This window comes from Ischnura elegans, chromosome X (genome assembly GCF_921293095.1).
Source record: "Ischnura elegans chromosome X, ioIscEleg1.1, whole genome shotgun sequence".
In the NCBI taxonomy this organism is placed as follows: Eukaryota; Metazoa; Arthropoda; class Insecta; order Odonata; family Coenagrionidae; genus Ischnura; species Ischnura elegans.
In genome coordinates this window covers 4,861,475-4,887,795 of record NC_060259.1, presented here as the reverse complement: position 1 = coordinate 4,887,795, position 26,321 = coordinate 4,861,475, and the positions used below count along the sequence as shown (strand labels likewise).

The window sequence follows — 26,321 nt, the reverse complement described above, 5'->3', positions numbered from 1 at the left end:
GAGCCTGAAAATTTTCATTTTAATTTGAATCTTTTAGTTCATTGTATGCAACAGCTTTTGCTTTTCTGTTGTAGTTTCTATCATCTCATTAATGACTGTGAAATTACATTTTAATTTTACATTTGTCTTTAAAGCTTATCAAACTGTCTTATACCTTTTCAGGAACTATGATGAGTTCAGTCAAGGAAGTGGGGCGAGCCATGATGATTCATATGAGCAAGAACTTAGAGAATATGGCTATTCCCAAAGGGAAAGACGAGATTATGTGACTGACAACCTAGGAATGAGTGTGGTAGGCCTTAATCTTAACTTAGGGCTTGTTGGAGAAAAGGGGTTTGGAGCAGCACCCAGCACTCCATTTGGTGGTCCATCTGCTGCTGTGGGACCAGCTCCTCCCCCTTCTCATCCGTATGATGACTATGAGGATGGGCCGGTGGGTAGTCGAAGACGACGTAGCAGAAGCCGTCACCGTAGTGCCAGTGATCAAGAGAGCTTCCATGGTGCGTCACCCCCACCTCCTCCTCCCCACCCCCCACATCTTCATGCCCATCCAAGTCCTGTTCCCCCTGGTGTTGTTTCTGGAGGTCGACACGGCAGTCCACCTGTGATTGGAAAACGGTACTCCATGTACCGTGGTTTAGGTGGTCATTCTTCTCGTGGTGTTGCGAGCTCCTCCGGATTTGGTGGTAGTCCAGCACGTGATGTAATGGAAAAGGATTGTTCATCTTCAGACCTGTGCTTGACTGGCAAAGGAAAGCTTGTTGTGGAGGCGAAAGGGGATTTGCGGGATTCTCTAACTGCCCTACGTGGTGGAGGTGTGGATGTTGGGCCAGTGGATCGTGGGGGAAGGTTACAACGGTATGCTGATAAAGAATCGGGAGGTTATAAGAGGCATGCCCTTCAAAGTGTAGTTGCTTCCTCGTGTGGTGGCAGGACACAAGAAAGGGGACTCCGTGTTTCTGTGCTGGATGGAGATAGTGAGTGTGGTGATGGAATGAGTGACAATGTTGTAGTTGGTGGGAGTGATATCAGACATTTGCAAAAAGAAAGAGTGCATATTCAGCATCTTTTGGAACAACTTGAAGAAATGGGTGGTGCTGGGTCTGGGGCCGAGGATAGGAGTGAGTGTGGGGATGTGCCAAGGAGCGGGAAAAAAGCTCGGCTTTGCATGCGTGGTGGGGATGAAGGCACCTCGGATGGCCTTCCATCAAATTCTTCAAGTTGCAAGGTAAGCACAAGGAGCCTGATCTCAGGCAGTAAAGTGATGGTATCTCCTTCTTCATGTGGACGATCAGTGTCATCCCCTGGTGGAAACATTGTTAGAGGAAGTGCACCGTCATCTTCTCCCCGGATTAACATGTCCCCGTCTGGCTCCCTGAAAAGTAGTAGCTCTTCATTAGGAGCAAAAAGTGGAGTGATAAGCATACCATCTAAGTCCAGTCATTCCAAATCTAATCAAATTGGGTTGAGCTCATCTACGTCCAATGATATCGGAGATTTGAGTATCCGCCAGCATGGGAATAGTGATGCCTCATCACTTCAGTCAGTTTCTAGCAATTATCATAGAAGGTCGGAGGTTCGCAGGTCAGCGGATACTAAGGGCCGTCGCCCAACAGTGGAAAGTGTGAGATCTAGAGACAGCTCTGTACCTGGTCCAGAGAGTACAGCCTTATCTACCAATAGGGATTACTCTCCTCACTTCGTGTGCAAGAGGCGGAAAACTGGAAGTTCCACTGAAAATGACGAAAGACCCCTGTCCAGAAAACATCATCACACAGAGGAAGAGGGAGCTGTAAGTGCAAACGAGACAAAAGGCCACCATGCCCACCACCACCACCACCACCATCATCACCACCACCACCACCGTGATCGCGAGAGGGGAGAGCCCAGAGGAGCTGGTGTTACTGTTGTTGGTGAAGATGAAGAAGGAAGTCGACCGGGCACCCCTCTATGTGATGAGAAGCCTGAGAACCCCACAGAGCCTCGTAAGATACCTCGTGAGAAACTGGATGAGGGCCCCCTGTCCCTGCCTCTCCCAGGATTTGCACGGATAAAACCTAACTCAAGTATTACCACAACTAGTGACCCAGCCTCCCCTACTGAAACCGAATCCTCTTCCCCAACTAAGGCAGGCTACTCCATTAAATCTCCACCTCCGCCTGTTACTCAGTCACATAAATCTTGTCCAACAGCTTCCCCAAAGATGGTGTCTTCTGTTCCAGAAGCAAGGAGAGCACCCTCTCTGCCTGCAGTTGGAGAAGATTCTAGGGTTGTGGAGTTCAGGACTGAGACTGGAGAGAGCCCTTGTGCGGCTGGGCTCCGCCAAGGAATATCATGTCCTCCACTTTCTGATGCTTCACATTCCCATAAGAACGTTCAGATATGTCCTCCAAAATCCTCCCCAAATACAGCTACCAGTCTTACTTCTGAACCTGGAAGATCACCTTCTACGTTATCATCTCCCAAGCATTCCTCGCCATCTTCTTCACCACCATCTTCCCCAACCTCATCAGAGCGTGATGGACACCCGGCATCCTCTCCTGGCCTGCCTTTCCCTGCCTCCCCACCTGGTGCACCCTCACTTGCAGAGCGGATTCGGCGGCTGGATGAAAAATATGAGAAATGGTCCGGACTTAGGACTTATGGCCCTGTTACTGTTGGTAGTACTGTTGGTTCTGTGGCAAACTCTACATCCAGTGAAAGTGGTGCTGGCAATGATTTCCCCGCTAGTTCTCAGTCAATCAGACTACGGCATCGGCCATTAGACCTTGATGAGTTGAGGAAACAGCAGCCATCGGAGATAGTTCGCTCCGTTCTTTCACGGCGAAGTGTCTTTGATGAGGATTCTAAAAGATTAGAAAATTTTGGTGAGAAATATGAGCCAGGAGAATTTCCAGCGAATTGGACCTCTCGGGCTGCTCTTCGTAACCCTGGGACAGGACGGGATGGTGCTCCTTCCTCACCTGTAACCCTTCCAGGATCTCCTATTTTGACCACAGGTCGCCTTACCGTCCCCTCTGATAACAGGGCTGTCTCCGTCCCAAACCCAAGCTCATCTCCTTTGACAGCAACAACTCAGTCTGCTACATCTGCCTCACCACGTTCCATAGCCAATACATTTTCTCTTGGATCCAGTACTACAACATCAGCATTCCGGACCCTCCGAGCCAATGCAACACCTCCTTCGAGGGGGCCGCAGATACCAAAGAGTCAGGGAATTGTGACAAACTCTCCTGTTGGAACAGGGACTGTTAGAGCCATTGTCTCAACTGCCCCATCCAGGGGCCTACAATATCCATTCCCTAGCCATCCTCCTGTGGTTCCTACAACCTCTGTTGCTACAACTACAGCTGCTGGAGCACCAGTAACTGTGTCTACTGTCTCCTCTGCATCCGTAGTGCCAAGAGCAGGTTGCACTCCTCCCCAAATGACTGTGGCTTTAACTTCACCTCCAGTTACCTCCCCTAGCCTCCTTGTGAGTGTTAATCCCAGTGATGAACCCTGTCTGATTGTTCCATCGACCATTGGATCATCTAAGCCATCAGCATCATTGGGACATGTTTTCGAAAAAGTTGTGTCTTCAGAGCCATCTGTTCCGTCCTCTTGCTCGGGACATAGCAGTGGTCCTCTGGTGGTCACCACTGTTACTGCTGCCGGCACTCTACCTACTACAGTGGTTACTACTGCTGTTTCTCCTACATCAGTTACAACAACTACGTCTCTTACGTGCTTACCCTCCATTACAGCATCTCCTGTGTCTCGTTTGTCTGAAAATCCCCTTTCTCCAAACGTGGTGGACACAGCTTCAAAGTTAGCATCTGCCTCTAAGCCAAGGAGTGTGACTACCTCTGGGGAGTCTGCGAAGTGCCCAAAGAAAGATGTGACTTTGAGTGGAACTGCTGAGTGTCCAGCAAAAGATATAGTAGAAGAACTTACTTCTTCTAATGCTGGAGGTGGAAGAGACAAAGATGTGAGTACGCAAGATAAGGAGAAAGATTCTGTTGTAAGTGATAATTTAGAGGAACCGTTGGTGACTGAGCCAGTTGTGCAAAAAGTGAAAGTTGCGGGGTCTCAGGAAATAGAAGTGAAGAAAGATGGACCTATTAAGTTAAAAGATGAGCTGGTGACCAATGTTCCTGGTGTGAGTGTGTATTTGACTGAGGAAAAGGATAGGGAGAAAAGGAAAGAGAAAAAGGACAGTGTTAAAGAACAGTCTCGTCGAGTTTCAGATGCTGGGATATCAAATGGAGCATCAAAGACTGCTGTGAGTGTTTCTAGTGTTGTTGGTAGTATTGGGTGTAAGAGGCGAGTTGGCTCACAGGACAGTATCGAAAATGTGAGTGGCCATCATAAGGCAGTGAAGCGGGAACGATCTCCTGAAGCAACAGAGGCTAAGCGTGCTAAAGTGTCTCCCTCCAATTCAGGGGATGGACCAAAAATTAGTGAAAATAGCTCTGTATCTGTGAAAAGCAGTCCAGTGTCTACTGCCCCTACCATGGCTGCAAAGCCGGTGAAGATGGATAGGAGGGATTCAAAAGATTCACGAGATGGTTCCAGAAAAGCCAGTGTAAGTTCTGATAGGAAGGCTGATCGTACAATGGGCAGTAATAGTAAAAAAGAAGAGCGAACATTGAAGCCAGATCGAGAACGGAAGACTTCAGTGGAAGATAAGGGCAACGTTTTTACCCAGGGTATTGTTTCAAAGGTATCGTCTGAGGAAAAAGTACCTCCTGCCGAAGCAACACCAACCCTACCAAAGGTTGTGAAAGAAGAAACTGGTGTGGTCAATGAGAAGAAGAAAGGGAAGGAGCACCACCACCATCATCACCACCATCACCACCACACCTCTGAATCTTCTTCTCCTCCTATGCCAAAGCCCTCTGTTGTTGTTGCTCCTGATAAGGAGTTACCCCCAAAATCAGAGACGTTACAGCCTGGAATGGACAGGCATCGAGCTAGAGACAAAGAGAAGCAGAAAAGGAGGAGTAAATCTGAGAAGGGGAGAGAGAGCCCCAAAGAAAGCATTAAGATAAAAGAAGAGGTGAAATCGGAAAAGAAGAAGGATGAGGTTGATGAAGATTTGATGCCAGCAGTGGTGGAGAAGGAGGATGCAAAGTATAAGCACTCAAAGAAGGATGCTAAGGAACGGAAGAGGGATAGGAAGAGTGGAGGAAGCAGTGAAAGTGTCGTGGTGAAGGAGGAACCAAGTGCTACACCGAGCAAGTTGTCAACAAAGAAGAAAGAGGGAGTCTCTGCTCCTGTTGCTGTGAAAGCAGTGGCCAAGAGGAAAGAGAGTGCAGCGGCTGGCAGTGAAAGCGATGTGGGCAGTGAAGATGATGAACCCAAACCAAAGAAACATTCTATTTTTGACATAGTACTTGATGAACCAGCATACATTTCCATGTATGATAAAGTTAAAGCTCGCTCTACAAAGAACATGCAAAAGCAAGAAGAGGAAAAGCGGCAGGAAAGATTAAAAGAAAAGTTTTCAGCTCTTAAGCAGTCCCGAGCACGAAGGGAGGAGAAGAAGAGATCAACATCTTGGGATGAAGACTCGGACTCGGAGCATGAGAGGGAAGAACGTTGTGAAAAAGAGAGACGAAACAGCTCGGGAGTGGGTTCAACTGCTGGAGCATCAGGGATAGGAAAACGATCTAATAAGTTAGTAATCACTAGCTCTGAGGATGAGGAGGCGTATGAAGATAATGAAGATCATCATGATATTGCAGGGCATGGAGATGATGGTGATGTAGAGGAGGAGGCTGAAACTATGGCTAAGGAAGACGAAGAACGTAGGAAAAGGAAGCCATTAGGCAAATCTTCTAGAGCTAACTTATTGAAAATCAAAACTGAAGAAGAAGAATCCAGTGCAAAATCTGATATTGACGGTATGCTAGCTAAACATCATGCCACTCTGGCAAGTAAGATGCCTAAAAGCAAAAAGTCTATGTATAGTAACCAGGCACGTATTAGCAGACCTCAGCTGATAAATCCTACTAATGTGGAAGATAGTCTTAATGCTGAAGTCATGGCTAAATTAGAAATCCCAAAAGTGAAATCTCGTCCTGCTTCGGCTACTTCATCTCGCCGAGGCAGTCGTTCAAGAATAGCATCAGACACGTCAGAAGAAGAAAGTCATCAGGTGACTGCATCAATGGAGTCCTCTATTGACAGGGCCATGGGCTCTAATCGTCTTAAAACAAGAGATGTGTATTCGGACGATAGTGAAGCTGATCTCATTGCTACTGAACCTCAAAAAGTTCACTCTACTCATTCCTATTCATCCACTCAGCACCTTCCATCTCTTGCACCTCCTCTACCTCCACCATCACCATTGACACCCGAGGATAAACTGTTGAATGCCTGCGCTAAGAAAATTTCGGGAAGTGGTGGTCGTTATAAATCAATGGACCCTAGTGATGATGAGCACCATGTCATTAGTCGAGAGAGCAGTGGTGTTAATAATATTCAGGAAGATTCTGTTGGCAGCCATACGTTTGATGAGGATGAGAAAACTGATGGGAAACCTCGTGATATTGTTAGAACGAATTCAGATGATTCCAAAGGAGATGGAAATAAGATTTTCTCTGCTCCTGAAGACTCCGATGATGTTGATGCAGTAGAGAAGAGTATTTCTAACCATCAGATGGGTTCAAATGACCTAAAACTAGAGCATAATATTTTGAAGAAATCTCATAAAAAGAAAAAGAGACTTGGTGGAGGTAAAAAGTTGTCCATCTCTAGTGAAGATTCTGTGGCATCGAAGGAGTTATCGTATGCTGCTGAATCCATTCAAGGTACATCTGATCCTTGTGCAAGTGATGTCAAAGTGGATGAATGTACTAAGTCATGGAACAAGCACATTTCTAATGAGCAAGAATCTGAACGTAGAAAACATCAGTCAAAGAGGGAGAGGAGACGCTCTGGTCACAAGGCACCTGATGAAGATAGCAGTGTAACTGGTGTCATATCAGTAATCTCAAATGTTAAAGGATGCAAAGAGCCAAAGGTTGAGGAAATCCCAAAGAAGGAAGATAAATCTTCATCAGTGGCTGAGACTGATTCATCTGAAGCAATTAAACCATCAAGCCAACGAAGGAAGAAAGCACCAAATAAACTTGAAGCTAATAGTAGCAAAACCTCAACTGAGGTGACTGCTGGGAAAAGGGATGGTAAAATGGAAGATATTTTTGGCCCACTCTCAGATGATGATGCAGGGATTGCATCTATGGAACAAAAGACTGGGAATATAACATCATCAATGTCTGGATGTGGTGCAGGTAGTGAGAGTGGCAGTGGTCTGCCCTTTGGAGCTCCCTTCCCAATGAAGTGGAATGTGTCCAATGTGTATGGATCAGACTCGGACTCAAACATAGAAACATCTCCGGCAGAGCTCAGGTCTTCACCCAAGCGTTCAGTGAATGTGCTGCCACCTCTTCCATCTCTCCCTCCTCCACCCCCACCTCCCCCACCCACTGACACATTGACCAATGAAATAGTGACGACTGCAGAGTCCACAGCCACTGATTGCGTTCCTTTGGATGTGACTATGGAGATAACCAGCAGAAAACATTCAGAGGAGCGAAAGCGTAAGCGAGAGAGAAAAAGCAAAGAGAAGCGGGAGAAGAAGGAGTTGAGCAAGAATGTTGTTGACGATGGGGCCAGCACTCAGGGGGATGAGGGACCACGGGACTCACGCACAGGGTTCGCTAGCATTCCATTGATCTCTTCTACTAAACAGCCCATTAAAGCAACCAATCATTCTGATCATGGTGACAGTGCCACGAGTGATATGCCATCATTACATCTGGCCAGTCCCGTATCAAGTAGAAGAGAATCTGCTATATTAGAAGCATACACTTTCATTGATGAAGAGCATGAAAGTGAACTACGCATTCCAGTCAAAGAGAAGAAGAAAAAGCGTAAGAAGACGAAGGAAGAGCGAAACGCAAGGAAGGAAAGCCAAGAAGTTCGTGACTATAAGCCTGTGGAAGAAGTAGTGGAAGACTTCGATGCAGCAGCTAAAAGTGTTCATGAAGATCGGTTGCATGATATTGGGGAAGCTGGTATCACAAGTCCATCAAACAGGGATTCATCCAAGGGGATTGATAACTCCTTAGATCAAAGTGAGCAGTCATTTGTAAAAGACCCATCTATTTCTCCAGAGCCTTTACTTCCAAGAAGTTGCATACCTGATGGAGCTGTTGTTGAGGAATTTGCGGTTGATATTGGAGTGGATAGAGGCTCTGCATCATCCCCTCATGAAACTCAAACTGCCCTTCCACCAACCCCCACGTCTGCCCTCATCCAGTCTCCAACATCACACCCTCTTGAATCAGAGGTGTCCTCAAGGCGTGATAAATTTGTTGCCCCTGGATTTGGAGTCAATGCTCTTGATGCAGAGATTCATGACAATGCTGTGAAGAGCATATCAACTGGTGAATCCATCACCGACAGAGACAGTTCAGTATTACCCTCCACTCCCCCAACACCTCCCCATTCTGCTGATTCGGAAGTTATCACGGACATCAAGGAGAGGGATATATCTACAGATGATGTCAATCGAATTGATGCTGATGAAGGTGATGTTGGTGGGGCAATATCATCTGAAGGTGTCGGTGGAAAGCCCCGTGCAATAATATCACAGGAAGAGACAGAGGATGCTGTTGCGGCCCTATTAGGAGAAACATTCACCTTTGCTGGAAGGTACAGCTCTGAGCCTGAACCTGTTGTTGTGGTCTCATCAGCTGCATCTGCATTGCCATCTTCTCACATTCCATCTACAGAATCAGATTCTGTGGTACCACCAGTGGCTACAGCAGTTGTATCTGATGCAGGCGAGAGTGTTGAACCTCTGCAAGCAGTCAATAGTGTTTTGGAGGGAGAGAGTGGCAAGGATAGCACTTCCACTGTGCAGGTGATGGAAGCTGCAGTAGAAGAAGAAGAGGATGATGGAATAGTATCTGAAGAGTCAAGAAAGGAAACCCAGTTGGCTGTTAGAAGTTTGGAGTCTGAAATGCCAAATCCGGGAGTGCTGGAATCCTCTCCTGCAGCAGTTGAAAAAGCTCTTTCATTAGGAGTTGGCTCAAAATGGAAATCGCCATGCTCACCTCCTTCGATGCCCATTTTAGCATCTCAAGTTATTCCTGCGCAAACAATGGAGTTGATGGTAGGTCTTAAAGAAAGTATTGATGATGTTAGCTCTGTTGGCAAATGGAAGAGAATCGGTATTGAAGATGTGCAAAAGGAACTTATTTCCGAAAATGAATTGAGTGGTATGGATGAAAAACAATGTTCAAAAGACAGGGACTCGAGTGGAGCAGACACTCCTCATTCTGAGTCTGATCTGCAAATAGATGAGGGACCATGTGATAGTGGTACTGAGGCTGATCAAGTGAAACATTCTGGTGATGCAAATCTAAACGAAGGATCAACCAAAAGCATAACCCAGGTACTGGACATTCCAAGTGTGGAGAGGCTCCTTGAGGCTCCACCATCCCAATTGGATGCTAAAGGGCAATGGGCTGAAGGTAACGTTCAAGAAGATACAGAGAAAAAAATTGATTTGGATCATAAAATCGTTTTGAGTCAAGATTTACCGATGGCTGAAAAACTGCATGAAATGGCTGCAGAAGTGTATTTACAACCACTTCACAATGAAGTAGTTGATGAAAAAGGAGCTGTAGAAGATCCATTGAATAAGGCTCCTCATCAGCTAGACACTCAAGTTAGTAGGAGTGTGTTGACTGGAGAGAAAAGTATTCGTGGAGAAAACAAGGGTGATCTTATTTCCTCCGTTGTTTGTGGTGAAGGCTATAGGGACATGAGTGTAGCAGATGAAGAGCCTAAAACTGAAGAAGGGGTTGTGTCAACTAAGCATGTTATTGATCAACAAGCCGCAGAGATTGGTGACGAAAGTGCAAGCATGCGCATTGAAGCAAATGTGACCAAGGCTGAAGGAGTTGCCGTATGCATAGATAGGGTACCCAAGAGTGAAGAGCTGGAAAAGGAAGCAACTCCTTTGAAGAAAGAGCATGAGTCTGAAAATATTATACCTCCAGTGTCTCAATCTGAAACTGAACCTGAAACAGGGTCTGAGGGAATCACCTCAGAATTATTCCAAGACCAAGTGAAACAAATTGATATCAGTATTAAAACTCCTACTTCCCCTAATGTTAGTCAAGGTCCGAAGCACAAATGCAGTGAGGAGGCTGCACCATCTGATAAACTTTCAGGCAAAGACATTGTTACCGCTGTTTCTCATAACCTCAATAAGTCACAACCTTTGGAAGATGATGATAATGTGAAGCCCAGGGTTCAGCATGCCTCTTTAGCTACTGAAATAGAAATCTCTTCTAAATTGCGAGTCGAACCAAAAGTGGAAGAAGAGGATGCTGGGGAAGGTGTTTGTCAAAATGATGCTCTGGACGAAGAGAGACAGGGACCTGAGAAACAAGACATCTCAACTCCAATAGTTGAATCAAACAAAAAGAAAGGGACTCTGGTAGAAGGGAAGAAATTATCCTCAAGCAAGGAAAAGGGTCAAACTGCAGCAAGTGATGAGATTGTTATCAAATCAGAGGAAACAAAGTCATCAAGTGAGATTGCACCTATTAATCCATCAGCATTTGTTCATTCACCGAAAACATCAATTACTCCTGCTGTAGCGATTGACTCCTCCATTACACCCAAGGAATTAGAAAGTGCAGAAGAGCCTAGGGAAGGGTTTGCCTGTGTTATTAAAAAAGAGATTCTGCCTGCAACCCATCTGGAAGATGAGAAATGCGATCAGGGTAAGGAATTAAGTAGTGACAAGATCAAGGTTGAATTGGAAGTTGATGATGATGAGGAGGAGGCCAATGCATTGGCACGTCGTGACTCGGATGCAGCCCGGGAGGTGACATCAGATGACCATTATGATCAGCAAATATTTTCTAGTGATGGGTATGGCATGGTTATTGGCTCTGGTCGGAAATGGGCGAGTGGAGCACGTGGAGATGGGAGAACAAGGAGAGGTCGCCGTGGAAGAAGGGGAGGGCTTCCAGACATGGATGCAGGTGGTGTGGTTACTCGTAGGACTAGACTTGCTCGTGGCCGCCTTAGAACAACAGCTGTGGAGGCACGAGTTCCTGTGACAAGATCTCCATCTCCTGTTCCTCAGGTGCCTGAAGTTGTGCCAAAGAGTGAAGAGATTGCTCGCGTACCTGTGGAAATCACTTGTGAGGTGATGGAGACCAGGGGAAGGAAGGGTCGCAGGGGTCGAAAGAAGAAGTGGATGGACATACCTCAAATCCTTTTGCCAGTCATTCCATCAAAAGAGGACAGTGTTGATGATAGTCGTAAAAGTTTAACTGATGTGTATGAATTCCATGATTCTGAGGAAGAAGATGAAGCTTTTAGGAATGAAACCATCACCAAGGTTACCCTTACTAGTGGGGTAGAGAAAAAGGAGGACAAATCAAGATGGCCGGAGTCTGTTCCTGCAGTGACTCCTGAAAATCCAGTACCTGGAGCTTCACCACCCAATTCTTTGGTGAATCCTGTATCAGAAACCCCCAGATTGAGTGCTTTAGAAGCTGTGAGACCGAGGTTAATTCTTACAATCAAAAGCCCCATGAAAGAATCAGCCAAAGTTGAAACAAGAGAAGAGTTTGTTGGTGGAGTTGGAATCAGCACCAACAGTGTAAATTGTGTAAATAAGGAAAAAGACCTTGGTGTGGATAATGCCACAGTTCCTCTTGATTCAAGTATTCGGTCAAGTGATGATGGAACATCCAAGGAGGGCACCGACAGGGAATTATCTGACTCTCCAGCAGTGTTCCCTTCAGCTCGCTCTCCTCCCGGTGCTCCCACTCGCAAGTCTCGCCGCCTCAGAGAGAAAGATGGAAATCGAACCACTGTGGATGATGTGATTGAGGATGTGGTACGTGGCAATTTTGGGGTGGCCGAGGTGCCTGCAGGTGCCGTGCCCGTGGGGCAAAATACCAATCAGCCAAAACTTGCATTGACTACAGCGGCTCCCATCCAGAGGACCACTCGTCGCTCCACTAGAGCGGCCAGACATGCACGGGAGGAAGCTATACTCTATCAGAATAAAGACCTTGAAGTGAGGAAATCTCCTCGTAGTGGTCGCAGTCCTGCAGCTGTCAAGTCTGATACTTCTGATTCTGGACGATTGGAAGAGAAGCAGTCAGAGTCAGAGGAAGAGAGAGGCGAGAGTAGGAATGCTGTGCCTGGTGCAAACTATCAAGAGCCTGGCACTTGGGCTAATACACCCTCTGCTGGTGGGAAGAAAATGGCAATGAAGCCAGAGGGTGGTGAGCGCAAGAGCAGCATACCTGGTTCACTGTCAATTCCAATGGTGAGGGTTCTTGGAGAATCTGATGAGCCAACAACGCTCATTGATCCAGTAACTGGCCTTCTCATACCGATGAGAGAATCGGAAGAAGGCCAATATATACCTGTAACCACCTCAGGTTCAAGTGCATTGGGACCTCCCATGACCACCACCCATGCCATTCCAGCTTCATCCACAGCATCGACAACAGCACCTTCACACACCATTGCTAGCACCAGCACCCCAACCATTACCACTGCTCCTTCTCCACCTACAGCTGCTTGCATTCAAACTGTTGTTGTGGTGTCATCCTCTTCTGCATCTCCTGGTGTTCCTAGCCACATTCCTTTGGCACATTCCACTCCAGAGTTGACAACTCCTCGGACCAGTTCACCCACCGACTCAGCAGCGCCATCTCCTGCTGCAACACGATCGCCCCCACCTTCCTCCCCTCCGTTGGCTTCATGTCGCTCACCCAGTCGCAGTGTGACTGCTCGATCTCCTCCCCTTGGGCCTGCCAGCCCTTTGCCCGCCCGACCTCCTTCCCCTCCACCGGTAACCCCCACGGCCCCTGTCTCGTCTCCATCCTCTGTTGTTCCTGTGCTGGTCCATGGGCCCTCAGCTGCACCTGATACTGCCCTACCTTCAAGTGGTACCTCAACACCCGTGACCAAGGAACCACTACCCAAGGTGCATTTAGTTCCGGTGGAGTACTTGCAAAATCCTGTTCCTGCCCAGCCTCCAAGAAAGCAGATAATTGCATCATCTTCACTTCCTCATCCTGCCAAAGACATTTCTTCAGTGCCAAGGTATGAACATTCATTGTTTCATCATCAATTGGATGGTAGCGTTTTCATAATCAGTGTGTACGTCAGATAAGTTGCCATTAAAAGAAAACTTTAAGTGTTATAGTTGATTTTAATTACATAATTAGTATAATATTTTCATTGCTGCATCATTTAATTGCATTGAAATGCCAATTCTCTGTTGCTGCTGCTATTTTGTTAAAGAAATTTTCTCTAATTTTGCATTTTTGCACAATTGTTAAAAATAAGTGTACATTCAAGCTTGGAGTATTAAATTCAATTCAATTTTGTTGCTAAACATCTTTATTGGAAGTAAATATTATTGTTGATCTTATATTCTTCCCATTGTAAATAAATGCTTGCATGTGTTTGCCTAAATAATCTTATTCTCATTTCATTAAAGGTTATATTTTAATGTATTACTATCAGCTTATTCTTTGTTTTTACTGAAAACATTTTTATTTTGGAAAATTGTCTTGTTTGAATTTTTGGTAATAATTGTGAAAAATGAATTAACCAATGGTTCTGTAATTATGGCTATAGTTTGTAAACTGAGCACTGTTGTGCTTATGTTTTTTTTATGAATATATGCTTTAGGTCCTTTTCACATTACTATTGTGGAATAGAAGTTACCTGTGCATGCTGATAACTTCAAGCATCAATGGAGGTTTGCACAATGCTAGTAAAATCACCATTTTAACTCGAACCAGAGTACATTATGTGAACAGGGCCTTAGTATCTCCACATTCACCCTCCAACCCCAATTAGACATTACACCCATCCTTTTCCTTCTGAATATACTCTTTTCATGCTTCATTCATTCTAGTTTTTTACATTTTGCTTGGTTTCCTCAGTGTTATGTAAGTGTATATTGTAGTGCTGTGTATCAATCACAAGCAAATATCACCAAATTATGTTAAGTTATTAAGTATGTTTATCTGTCTTTCTCATGCTTTTTTAATTACACCTGAGCAGTTTCATTCTTGTGTAGCCATGTGATAGTGAATGTTTTAAGAGTCCCTAATGTTTAGGTGCGTTTTCTGGGGCCATGTCGCAGATAGTCTCCAGGTGGGTGTGGTACGCTAATTCCAAAGGGCCAAAGCTAATTCGCCACCCTTTCCTCAAGTCGCTCACCCTTGCAAGTCGTTTCTCTCCTCGACCCTCCCAGCAGGGGGGCCTCCCCACCAAAAACTGGCCCCTATGACTGCAGTTTTAACTATCGCAACTACAAAATGCTACAAAAATTATTAACTACATCGTATTCCTGCCAATCGTATGATCAAGTATGTCATCGAACAGTGCCTCTGTAATATAAATTAATGATTTTGTTAACTTTGCAAAAAATGTGGCTGCTGACTGCCAGAAAATGGCAACAGGGCTTTAAAATGAGTAAGTTAGCAGGCTATTTGAGTAGGATTTGAACATTATTTGGCCATCTCGTACTGCACTGTCATTGCCATGCCGAGGCTTCGCTCACATTACCTGGGAAGCTGAGTGTCAAGCGCAGATTCAACTAACCTATTTATAAGTTATACGTATGCTGCCGTTAGTCTCTTATCTCGAATTGATTGCAGGAAAAAAGAGATTCCCATTCGAGTTTATTTAAGAGGATTCTATCGATTTCATATGCCCCATTGTTTTCATCATGTAGCGTGAGATGAGTTGATGTACTCTGGTTTGCGTGACTGCTGGGATAGATGCTTTTTTCCAAATGGCACATACCTTGACAGAAACTTCAGTGATATCATCTAGCACGAAAATATGGCCAATACAGTCATGCGATGGCACAAAAGAGCAAACTCTCATCCTAGTGACTGCCCTCGACAATTTCAGACGTGATTTCCACGTTTTTGGACTGAAAAACATCTCTATTTTGCATCATTTATCACATGCATAGCGTGAAATGAGGCTGCATGTTGCGGGATCCCTCCCCCACTAAACTGCTCTCGATGAAAGGTCATTATCTCTATAATGAAAAGCAATAGAGCCGACGTATTTGGTTTAAAATATCAAGGAAAGATGAGCGTTGTACCCCATTGGAAAAGATGAGTGATTGCTAAAGCAAAATTAAAATCATTTACATTTTTAATGTTTTTTGTGAAAAATTTCAAAATTTCAAGACAAAATAGCGAGCAGAAGATATTTACCGATTTTGAAAAAAAATCATAACTGTAATACCCACACGGGTACGCAACTTTTGCCTTTTTGTATTACAATGCACTCCAAAAAAAAAAGTGGAAAAACGAGGCACCCTAGGGTACCCACACTCTGAAGCACAATTTGTATGAATTGGTCTGAGTGAAATTAGAGCCATCATATCCTTTCTAATCCTGTGGGAACTTAGATATGCTTATCATAGCCGCGTCATGTTTGCCCTCATGCCTCTCATTAATATTGCTTAAGTGTCATGCAAAGAAGCTCCAAAAGTTAGATGTATTCCTAATTAATGGAGCTGAATCTTTCAAGGAATTTAATAAGTGTAAAAAAAATAATTGCATATGCAATCATAATGAAAACCTTACATAATAGTAATAGCCAGTTTGGATTAATGCTAAGAAGAGAGATTCTATTGCTTGGGTAAAGAACTTCTTGGATTTAAATCAATTCAGTTCTCATGCAGAAGTGTGATAAATGTCATCTTGGCTGTATTTTTCAATGTCATGGAAGATGTAATATGGCATATGTGTTTTATTTTTTTAATATAATATTTATTGAAGCCACTGCAAAGCCACTTTTGCACTTAACATAAATTGAAGAGTTAATGTTAAGTTTCATGTCCAAGGCCCTTTAGTTTTTTTCATACTAATGGTGGCTCTCTCCAGTAGATAAATCTAGTTGAAATATTTTTAGAAAGTTTTCTATTTTGTGTACATAAAACAGGCTGGAAATGCTTTTTTGTAATTAAGAAAAATCACTTCTATTGGCATGTTGTACTCTCTGGAATCTAAAAAAATATGGTGGGCGAAAAGCCCTAACTGTCTCTGGTAGTTTGGAAATGCCTTGTAAATGGACTTATGCTTGATAGATTGATGTTTACATAAAATATGGATACAGTTACATGCGAAGGGAAATGGATGGAATACTAATTAATTCTACCCATAATTAATAACTAAACAAGGAAAGTGTATTCACGGACATGTCGGACTTGTATATTTTTTCCACATTTTCCACACATACACACAAAAAATTAGGGGACATACTAAACTATATTTTGAAAAATAGAATTAATGAAGTGATGGTATCTATGTTTGTCTGAATATTTAATGATAAGTGAGCACGTATGACTCAGCTCATTAATCGTTATTCATGAGCCTCATGTGGACAAAAATCAAAATGGTGTTTTTATGCAAGGATATTTGGTATTAGATGTGTGGGCAACTTCTGATAATTTGTTTTCAATGTTACACTATTAAATTGAATTATTTTTCTTCCTAGTGTGAGCAGAGTGGCAACAACATTAGCTGAAACACTCCCTGTGACAACTCATGTGAGTGTCCCAATATCCAGGAGTGTGGATGTGCGACAGACCTCGGGCGTAGTGGTTGAAGGTCTCGGTGCTCGAAGCCGTGCAATCATTCGGCCACAATCCTTAACCTCTAGTCAAAGTCCTGCATCTGTCAGTATGGTTAAGACTGCTGGCCCTGCACCCACAACGCATCAACCTAAGGTAACATGCAAATTGACTCTCCCTACTTTAGATTGCCAATTGGCATGAATTCATTTTATTTTGTCTTGTTATTGTATTATAGTGCTGATGGTAATTTAGTTTAGTGCGATCACATTCTGAGATCTCTTTAACCTGTTAATCAATTAAATCAAACCTGGTAGCAATAATTATTGAAGCAAGGCTTTCCAAATTTTGTGCTCTCAAAAGAGAAGGGGCCAAATTTAGGATCATAAAATTTCCTTAGGCTCAACTGTTTGATGCTCTCTCAATTATTAGAGAATGTGCTTTTGATGCAATATCACTGATATCACAGAATTAAACACATGGTGGTCATTTCACATGTTGACACGTTGCGCACGGATGGCGAGAATTCTCGTCATTTTTTTCCCGAACGTTCCCGACGGATGACGAAGATTCTCGTCATTTAGGCATGTCAACCTAAACAATTTTAAAGCGTACAATATGTATTCGTTAGTATGTTTTCAGTTGCTGTTCGTTATTCGTAATGAATTGATGCATCATAAGGTTTGATTGGGTAAAGTTATATTCTAAACATTAGCTTTTTAACCAAAGGCATATTTCCAATCTCAACACCTCCACCCAGAATCGGCGTTCCTAGGAATTGAAATACTCCGGTACGCAACGTGTTAAAAGTATTCATATCCTGTATTTGTCATTGCTTATTGGATAATTTGTCATTTGACCTCAATTGAAAAATCTCATTTCATCTCACTCAGGCTGTCGGACGTGGCTATATCACCCAGCCCCGAGAAATATCCCTGCCATTTGCGTCTGGCAGTTGGGCTTCTCCACCGATGGCTCCATCTGTCACCCCACCAGCAGTGTCCAATGCCCAACCGACCGCAGTGGTTAAAGTTAGTCAGAGTGAGGGTTGTCACCCAAGTGTCATATCAAGTGGTGGGTCAAGTATGGCCGTTCCTCCAGCAATGCCACCTGTGTCTATTACTACTGTGCCACCTCATATCTTGATGCAGACTCAGTCAACAGCAGGGACACACATGTTGCACCAAACTCCTACTTCTCAGCAAAAGCAGCAACAACCGCCTCAGCCAATGATAGCATCAATTGCCACTGCCAGGATTCCTGGTCCCAAAAGTCAAGTGAGTGACATTTTATTTTTCTTTATATTCTCTTCCTGGCATTGTGATTTTTTGATCAAATTTACTTTTTAATTGTTCAGAGTAATTGCTTATAGGTTTTCTTTCAATCATCTGTAATTATTTTTAGCCCACCCTATGTTCACTTCTTTTCGTGCAGTTGTGGCTTAAATTATGAAATACAAGAGGTCGCAATTTATGGTTTTTGAAAAATATCATAGGAAACATTATAAAGAAAAAAATTTGGTTCCAAACTGACATTCTTTTTGCACGCTAATTTTGTGAAGTCCCTATCTTGGAAATTTCCAGCAATAAGAAGTTCAAATAAAACCTCAAAAGTATGACTTAATCATGAAAAATAGTGGCACTGATATGAATCTGTATACATTAAGCTGTCATTTGAGCATTGACCTCTTACTGTAGCTGGCAGTCATTTCTTAATCTGAGTGTAACAACACAAGCATTTTAAATCCTGAATACATCAGACATTAAGAAGAATATGATGTCACTGACAGTGCCAAAGTAATTGCTTGATCTATCATGTTTTTGGTCCTGAATGCAATAAAGTCAATGGTCCCTTATTACCAATGGAGAGAATGGCTGAGTGATTTGAAATTAACAATTTCTCAACAATATAATGACGAAAGGTTGCTTAGGATGTAAGTGATATTCATTTATAAAAGCTTCTTCATTATTTATCTTAAGTTCTGTTATAATTTCATTATTTGTATGAAAAACATGGGAAATTATGCAACTGACTTGTTCATCATTTCTAGTCTGCATTTGCTCTTCAACAGTTGTTAAGACATCTGAGGTAGGTGTGAAACAGTCGTGAACTAGTTAAATGAATTAGTGATTAATTTTTGGAATTCATCATGGTGAAATAAGGTGAAACAGGGTGGCATCAAATGAGGACGCAGTAAGGTCAGGTACTTTCAGGCAAGCAAGCTGACTTTTTCTCTTCTTCTTATCTTCTTCATTGGGGATCTTTATTGCTAAAGTGCACCTGAAAATGAATCTGTGCTCCAAACTTCCATAAATGAGGAATCTTTTTTGCCATCTCTTTGTTTAAGGATTATTGCGTGAGGGCTCTGCTCTGACCACCTCGTTAAACAGGCATGAATGAGAAGGAGTAAATGTTTTGTTGTATGCTTTAGTGTAAAAAGATTTTATTTAAATTATTTGAAAAATTTAATGAAATTAATTAATCACTTGGTTCATATGTTTACTGAAGAATGTAGTTCCTGCATATAAGTGTTTCATACACAGTCTGCGGAAGGGCAGACTACTTCATGAATGTAATTGTGTGCTTTCTTACTTCTAACCATGTTTTCTATTAGGAGATTGGGGAGAGAGTGAAACATTTTGTTAACTACGAATAATTGTTGGCTTAAAATTATCCTTCAATCATAATCAATTTCTTATGAAGTTATTTGTAAAAATATGTGCATCACTTCAACGATGCTAGTTTTTTCCTGCTTCCAGAATTTTGCCCCTCAAAGTTATGCAAAACTGATTGAGTTTTTACCATTGCTTCTATTTGAAGTACAATAAGAGGAACCTCAACAGCTTATATTGTTAGTTTTTATTGTTCTCTTCAAGTGTATCATTTAATTTTCTCTAGGGGCGAATGGCTTCCCCTATGCCTGTTCGAGTCATGGTACCATCACGGGTGACTGCTTTAGAAAGCTCAGAACCAGTTTTGCCTAGACCACCATCAACTGAACAAAAAGTGTTTGACAGTAGAGTTCCATATTATGGCCAATCACTGGTCCGTGTACCACCTGTGCGCGAAGAGGAGTCACTTCCTCCTGTGCCACCGATGCCTATTCATTACCACCGCACACGATCCGTCAAAAGTTTGGCTACAGATGGGAAAGATGGCACTGTGACATCTGCTGAGGCAGCTACAGCCCCAGGCACTCCTGGCCCCTTGCCCGGGGGATTGATGCCAAGCTCGGAGATGTCTCCAGGGGGCTGCATAGTGGTTCCCACTCCCAGCCCGACTGGTGGGGCTGCAGCGTTGAGGAGTGGCGGAGGTGCTAGTGGGGAATCATCTCCTCTGCTGAGTCATCACCACATGCCGTACGCTCCTCATCACCCCCAAGTCCTGCAGGCTGGCCTCCCTGTTTCAGCTTACGTGACTTCTTTGGTGAGCTATTCTCGAGTAGTTTGCTTTGCCTCCAAAGACATTTGTTGCTATTTGCTCTGTATTCTCAGTTTAGTTGACTGAAGTAAACTATCAAAGATCATACTTAGTGTCTTAAGTACAAAAATGCTCAAATTACTACTGATTAAAATTTTTATAGGCTTCTGAGGTCTTTTGTTTAGTTTTAATAATAAGCTCTCCTAACCAAAATCTCAAAGCTCCCTTTAGTGGACCGAAATTCTTTCTCTATCATCAAGTTTCCATCAAATTCCTTTTGCAGTCCACTTCAGAATTTGGATCTCACAATTCGAAGTTAACACTTTCAGCCCAAAGGTAAAAATTTCAACTTTGCCATGATCTGATATTTTTTTAGAAGTGTTACATTCTATGAAAAATGATCAAAATAAGTCATTATGCTAAAAAATAATTCTTTTATTCAAGATTTTTTTGCTGCCATCTATAGATAACACTCAGGGGGAGTTAATATGCTGAGGCGCTCTCAGTATTTTTACAGAAATTGCTCAGGCCACTTTCTGAAGTCTGTTTTTCAAACTATTCCACATATTTTATTTCTGGTATTGATTTATAAGTTGGCAGGGTATGAATTTTGCCATTTTTTAGTTTTTAGTTGCGCATTTGTATTTTTCATTGTTTTCTATTATCCTTTTTTATTGTAGTATTTTATGCACATGATGATTCATTTGTCTTATCTCTGCTGATATGAAGCAGCTTTAATTTCTCTTTACTTCTTATCGATGAATAAGCAATGTGTATTAGTAGAGTTTACAAATAAATGATAAATTTTTGTTCCACTGGGAGGGAACTCTGCGCATGAAATTAGGGTTCGCTCAGGTGATCAGTCTCTGACTTGTGGTGCCACTGATCATGCTATTTACGTGGAAAAGTCATTTGGGAATGGTTAGTTATAAACACATGTCCCTTTTGTATGAACTGGGTTCATTTTGAAGAGTGGACTGCAAGTCTCCCGATATGCAGTTGAGGACTTGGCTACGTATTGAAAATGGTTCTCTATGTTGGAGAAAAAATTTCAGTGAAATCCACTGAGAAGACTTGGACCTAAGGCAAAATCAGGGTCTCCTTGAGGGCAGAGAGGGAGCGAGCGAGGGATTGTTTGCAGGGGAAGAGCAAGGCTTACCCTTTCTAAAAAAAGAACAGTGATGCTGGCAATGCTTCACTGTATAGATTTTCGATGATATTGTGTAAATCGAAAAAGTACTCGGTAAGAATGTAACAAGGGAAAAAATTTAGCCAAACATTTTATATAATATTCAATCTATATTTACTTATGTTATTGTACTAGTACATAGAATAGTTATTTTCAATATTTATACAACATTTTCAAGGTCATGATTTATAAATGCAATTACATACAATAGATAGAGGTCCGTGAATTTCGCAAGACACGATATTGCGAAATAACACGAAATAATACGAAATTGGTAAATAAAAACGAAATTTCGTGTTTTTTTGTGATTTTAGGTTGATTAGCGAAAAAATCAATTCTAATAAGTCATAATCTATTAAAGCCTAAGCCTTCATTGTTTAACACTGCCGACGTTCATTTGCTCTATCTCATTACGATTCCAAGGTCAATTGGCTCATTTATTCTCGCACATAACGCATCCGTGTAATATCGCGCACTTTAGTGACTTCTCCGCCAGAATTTGTCGTTAAATTTATCACAGCCTCTCTCTTCGATTCCCATGTATCAATCATGAAATATTTAGAATGAGGTGCTTTCTCACCTGAAGAATTAGATATTATTAAAAATGTGCGGAAAGAAATTTAACGTGGCCGCGGAAGAGCGGAAATATAAGCTCACGTCCCGGTACGCATCTATGCCGAGCAGTAATTCCGGCAACTCACCGCGACGCATTAGAAAGCATTATTGGATAACTTGTGGCAGGAAAACCTTGAGTGTGGGTCTAATGTAGCAATTTCGTTGACTTAAACTCGGCCGCTGGTAGTGGGGATTTGCCGATCGTATTCGCCAAGACTACATACTTGAACCATTTCTTTCCTGTAGTTTTATTAGAAATTTTGTACTATCAAAATTGTGTTAAATGTTATGTAAAATGCTTAATAAAAGTATATGTATTCATGAAATGTGTACCATAAAATAATAAAATGCCTATAAATGTGGGAATATTGAAGCATTATAATAACACCGCCAAGATTTTCTATAACATCGAAATCACATGGTTTTAAAACGAATTTTAGCAAAAAATAAAACCACTGTCACGGATCTCTAACAATAGGTGTTTACAATATGAATACATAAAATTATGTATAAAATGGAATTATATTTTAACACATTTATGTATTATCAGTGGATTATTAATTTCCCATATTTAATTTATTTTTATGCTTAGAACTTAACTAAAAGTATTGCGTATTTAAAATATGCTGACAAATTTTTTTACGATATTGTGCAATTTTATGATGAATGGAGAGATTGGTGATTATTTGGAGTCAAGCAGTGAGAGAGTGGAGGCGAGATGGTTGAGGGCAGTGGGTGGTGATGTGGTCACAAGGGTCTTCTTCCCAATATTTTAGCACAGTCTGCATTGTTTTTGGGCCTTTCTCTCATTATGGTCAAAGTACCCTTGAGGTTTATAGTTCCATATATTTTCCTGGGGAATATAAATGGGGACTTCTGGTTTTCAAAAATGTGGTAAGTAGGATCTTAGGTTGGCTGTGACCATATAAAATTTGAAGCCTGCTCTGAGCTTGCAAAAGGGCGGAAAAAATTGTGTTGAATCTTTGTGTGGCTAGTTGTGTAATTTTGAGATTGGTACAAGCGTTGTGGTCTTGGAAAAATTTTGGTGAGAAAATTTGACTTAAGCAGTTTTTTATAGAACTGCTTGATATTTTTACCATTTATAATTCTCTTGAGGGGAAGGAGAGGGAAAGTCATGATTTTTGGAATATTCCTCTGGATTTTTGTGAATCTCCTGCATTCACAAAAATTTTTAGTTCTGCAGCTCTCCTGGAGGTGGTCAGGAATTTGAATCAGTGAGTCTTCCTTGAGGCTTTATAGTATGGATTTATGCTTGTAAAAAATGCCTGTTATATTTTATCATTGAGAAGTGACTCAAGAGCTTATTTTCTCTTGTCCCTGTAGTCGGGATCAAGTAGCTTGCGTGGAGAGTCACCAGCTCTCTCCGATTCCCCTGGACTGACAGGGGCTCCTGTCTCGGATGAGATGCGTGGCTTGAAAGTTGGCGAGAGAATGTCAGCCCTGGGAAGTCGACCTTCAGGTTCCTTGCCTCCCTCATCCCCTCACACGCCCACACCGCCACCAGCCCACCAGCCTCAGGTAATGTGGCAATGTTATTCCTTTGACTCACCTCTTCTTTCTCCTTTCTTTGTTTTCACTCATGTTGCTCATTTATTCCAATAGCGATTCACCATGTCTGTCGTAGGCATCTAGAAATGTCAAAGCTGCCCCCATTCGCTGACATTGATGGTGGTCTCTCAGAATTTTTTGCACCCATCTTGCACAAAATTTGTGGTAGCCAAGCCTTTGCGTGACAATTTCAAACACTTTAGTCCTTGAAACTTGTGGGAAACAAAACGAAAGCTCCGTTATTGTGAAACAACGGTTTTCACAAATCTTTTCATCCACTTTATGGACCAGTTCGTCAGTAACCACGCTGGGACGTCCGCTCTTCTCTTTGTTGTGAATGTTGGTATGGCCATTTTTAAACAGAATACACCACTTCAGTATAAAAATTTCATTCATTACCTTGTCCTTTTACACTTCACACACTTGGCAATAAATGTCTATCGGTTTGAAGTTTTTCGCCAACAAAAACCGTATCACAGACCGCACCTCGCAACTGGCGGGACTTTAAATTGCAGCACACATTTTCATTTGGAATATCGGTAAAAGGGGCAGTGTGGAGACGTTCCCATTGTCACGGATGGATGGCGACTCATGTACCGAGCTCACTGACTCCAAGATATTCACGACTGACGGGCGCCTAGTAGTGGCGGAGAGAAAGTCAGCATTCCTTACTTTGTAAATAACCATGATATTTATAGAGTATTGGAAAAACTAATTTTTAATTAAGTTTTTTCACACCATCTGGCTTTGTGAAATTTTATTCATACACATTGCATATTTATTTTTGAAAGGGAATTAAAAAAGTTCACTTAAAAAATACGTTGACTAATGATGATGAATTAAAAATTTGAATGGAATAAAGTAAATCTGAATCATTGAAACCACATTCTTGAAAACACCAGAAGCAAACAGAAAAATAAGTATTTGATGTTCAAATAAGCAGAATAAGTTTTGTTCTCATGTGTGGAGGCACGGATATCTCCATGACCCTTCCTCAACGTTTGGGTTGCAAAACACTGAGATCTTAGTGATCTGTTTGCAACATGCTAAAAAATTCCTGCTTGCACAGCCCTAGTGGTACTAAATGTGTTTGGTAGTGTACCATCATTTGTGGCTTGTTTACTTTGTTAGTTGGATGAGTTGAATGAAAAATATTGTTTTTAATTATTTTATCTTCATGTGAAATCATAATTTGCATTAAGGAAAAATACTCTCATGAAGGCAAAATGTGACTCAGTTATTAATATTACTGACGCAAGAGACAATGTATGCTATAGTGGTGGTGCTAATTGCAACATACTAGTCATTACATACAATAGTTAATATATCCAGTGTGCAAATATGGATTCCCCTTTTGTGCAAATGTCAGCACATTAGTAGTAATGGCATAGTTTCCCTGGCATTTTCAGTATTCGTCTGTAGATGGCAATGTTTGTTGTGAAGTGGTTGTTGTGTTTAATGTTGAAGAATTACCATATACGTGCATGTTAGAGGCGCACCTTTTTGAAATTGCAGCTGAAAATATGGGTGCGCCTCTTACACAAACGTCTTATCCTCCCCCCTCCCCTTCACCGGTCGCAAGTCCAAGGGGAACTGAGTGGCCTTGGTTTTCAGCGTGAGTCAGTCATCTGAAACCCTAGGTCAAAAACAAGTGGGAGGCAGGGGAGTTTCTTCTTTTGTGACATATTTTTAAAATGCTCCTGCTTGCGTTTCTTACTTGTAGTGTACAGTTATTGTTCCCCCGATTATTGTTCAATCTCTTGGGAAGGTTCATGCTGCGTGCCTGTCGTGTTTTGCCTTAAAATTTTCCACGGCTGCAATTCTATTGCAACACTCCTGGGAGAGCTTTTAAACAAAATTGTTCGTGAGTAGAACAAGCATCATAGAGCGACAGTGTATGCGAAGAGAGGATCGGAACTCCTTCTACTCCCTCGTGTGGGACGTTGCATTCATGATAGCATTGATTTAAAATTTTGGATTCAGATTCAATTTTTTTCACGAATTTTGATGTGGTGTATAAGGTGAAGGGCATTATCCATGGATAATTGGATCCAAGGTATCCAATCTGACCATCCCTGGTAAGCATCATAAGTTAAGACTACAAGTGAATACCTACATATTTCCGAGCGCCATACATATCTTGTAAATTTAGCTGAAAAAATGCCACGTAAATTTCTAGTATTGAAAGAGGAAATTTTGATTACTGACGATAGTCCAGGCATACGTCTGCAACACCGCGCGATAGGATTAAAAAAAATGCCACAAATTGTTTTTCTTTAGCTTCGATGCTCAAAATAGGGGTGCATCTCTTACACGTGTGCAATCTTACACGCGCTTGCTTCTGCGGTACATTAAGACCTGGAGAGATGGATATTTTTGTGTTTTATTACATGCACGGTGTTTCATGAATAATATGAGTTCATTCCCTCCTCTTGTGATTGATGAGCGTGTTTATGATCTCATTATACTTTCGTTTGCATGTCTGTGGCCTTATAAATGCATCTTATTTCGGTTCCAGTAGTCAAGGTCATGTATAAGTTTCGAGTCTTGAAGAAATTTTGTTATTAATTCAAAGCTCAAAGTCAAGAGCAGTCCACAAAGAAAGTCAGTATTAATGCAAGGGGTTTTGTGTGATTCAAACCTTTAAAGAATTTGAAGTTTTAGCATGAAATGTGTTGTGAATGATGGGTCATGCAAAATGGAAGCACGAACGAGAAATTCGTGGGCATAAATGAGTGCATGCCCATTTGATGGCATGGCTTTTATGGGTTTGCCCTTTACCTTTTTTTGCCCTTAGTGCTGTTTTTTTTCTCTTGGGATATTTGGCTTACCAAGAGGTTTCAATTGATTATTCAATCGAAGATATTGCTTCAC

General features: G+C 42.1%; 1 protein-coding gene across 4 annotated transcripts in view; it reads left to right on the top strand.

Annotated features, from left to right (window-relative positions):
- The window catches only part of LOC124170950 (protein split ends), a 138,429-nt gene that overhangs the window by 80,631 nt on the left and 31,477 nt on the right, over window positions 1-26,321 (top strand). For all 4 annotated transcript variants that reach the window (XM_046550034.1, XM_046550036.1, XM_046550035.1 and 1 more), the window contains exons 8-12: window positions 163-13,146; window positions 16,579-16,810; window positions 17,548-17,931; window positions 19,553-20,080; window positions 23,223-23,417. In XM_046550034.1, coding sequence (XP_046405990.1) covers window positions 163-13,146; window positions 16,579-16,810; window positions 17,548-17,931; window positions 19,553-20,080; window positions 23,223-23,417 — 14,323 coding nt within the window. The remainder of the gene's footprint in view (window positions 1-162; window positions 13,147-16,578; window positions 16,811-17,547; window positions 17,932-19,552; window positions 20,081-23,222; window positions 23,418-26,321) is intronic.